Raw genomic sequence first — 1,803 nt, forward strand, 5'->3', positions numbered from 1 at the left:
TTCACCCATCCACACTCCAAACACACACATATCCTCGTAAAGCGTGTCGCGATCCCGATGTTCCGGCGTTTTTATTTTTCTCGAAGTACGTGCAAAAGTGTGGAAGTTCTGTCATTTTACTCCCTAGATTACCTGTCGATTAATAGGACTGCTGCCCGGATCAAGGCTAGGCATTTCTAATAATAGGATTAGTAGGAGGAGTAGACAAAAGATCATCAATAAAGATTATTTCTAAAATCTGGCATGAAAAGAATAATTGACAAAGAAATATTATCTGTCAAAGGAACAGTCCCATATTGATGGACTGTGATGGATATGTTATTAGGAAGAGTGATAAAAATAGGATTTTTAAGAAAAGAAACGCTTAAAACAAATTTTGATCATGACACATATGATCATTAACACTAGTGTCAATGATCTATTTGGAATAATGTTTTGAAGAATTGCAAGACATTATATCTCGGAAAGATTCTTGATTGATGGTTGTGGCACTATTGGTAGCATGTGTGATTGAAGTATCAGGTTAAACTTTAGTTTTTTGCAAGAAAACCATCAAATCATTATATTGTTGTTGAGTTATCCATTGTTGTTTAGATTGATTTTGATCGCTTTTTTCATTGATCTTCAGCAAGGTTAGCAAACTTCTTTCCTTTGGTGAACTTGAAATCTTTGGGACCAATCAGCTTATAGCATTTGTTGACTGAGTGCCCATTCTTTTTTCAATGAGTGCACACCAAAGTTCTCTTATTCTCTTATGTTCTTCCACTTGTGAGACCTCCACTACTTGCATTCACAGTGAAATCAGTGGTGGTGTGAATTTCCTTTTGTTCTCATCTTGCATGAGGATACCATAAGCACGGTTGATAAAAGGAAGTGGTTGAACCATCAAAATGTTGCTTCTGATTGTGTCATATCCAGGATTAAGACCAACATGAAACTAAATCAGCCTTTGCTCTTCCTCTCTCTTGGCAAACCAATGTGCAGCTCCACATTTACAGGAGGGAATAGTATTATTAGCATTCAGCTCATCCCAATTTGATTTCATCTTGGTAAAGTAGGCAGCAATATCACTGCTACCTTGAATGATTTGGCAAAGGTTCTTCTGCAACTGATAAAACTTAGCACCATTTTCCTTACCATAGCGAGAATTAAGGTCATTCCAAAGAATCTGAGCAGTTTCAGCATACAAGACACTATAACTAATATCACGAGTGAGAGTGTTAAGAATCCATGAGATCACCATGTTATTGCAACGCTGCCAAACTGCCAGAGTTGTTTCTCGTTACTCGGCATGGTTAAAGTGTTATTGATGAAGCTGAGCTTATTTTTAGCTGACAAAGCAATCGTCATTGCTCTTTTTCAAGCTCCGAATCCAGTACCATAAAAGAATTCTGAAACGAGGATCATCACGTGATGATCAGAAGGATGAAGGTAAAGAGGGTTTTAGGAATCGATATTCGGAGGAACAGAATTGCTCGAGTTTGCCATTGAACACAGCAGAACGAAACAAACGCACGAGAAGAAGAAGTGGAAAAGCACAACTTAAGCGCAGTATATCTTATACGACGTATAAGATATGCCCTATGCAAGAGACAATAACTTATACGGTGAGAAACAAGAGAGTATAAGCTATACGCCGTTTTATACGGTGTATAAGAGCTTATATGGTGAAGAAACTTATACGACATATAAGTGAGAAACGGATAATTTTGCAAGATTTGTGTGAAAAAAAGGTGAGATGATCTGAAACTTTGGGAACTATTCAAAACAAAGAATATGGCATGATGTGAACTTTTGGTGAGA

At 37.3% G+C, this 1,803-nt stretch overlaps 1 protein-coding gene across 1 annotated transcript; it reads right to left on the reverse strand.

Moving 5' to 3' along the window:
- Positions 1–937: 937 nt before the first annotated feature.
- On the reverse strand, positions 938–1,243 carry LOC143611775 (uncharacterized). Its single transcript, XM_077085924.1, has one exon. The coding sequence runs from the start codon at positions 1,241–1,243 to the stop codon at positions 938–940; it is 306 nt and encodes a 101-aa protein (XP_076942039.1).
- Positions 1,244–1,803: the final 560 nt, after the last annotated feature.

Source organism: Bidens hawaiensis, unplaced genomic scaffold (genome assembly GCF_021521415.1).
Source record: "Bidens hawaiensis isolate Kalapana, Puna unplaced genomic scaffold, B.hawaiensis_p1.1 tig00032198_1, whole genome shotgun sequence".
NCBI lineage: Eukaryota > Viridiplantae > Streptophyta > Magnoliopsida > Asterales > Asteraceae > Bidens > Bidens hawaiensis.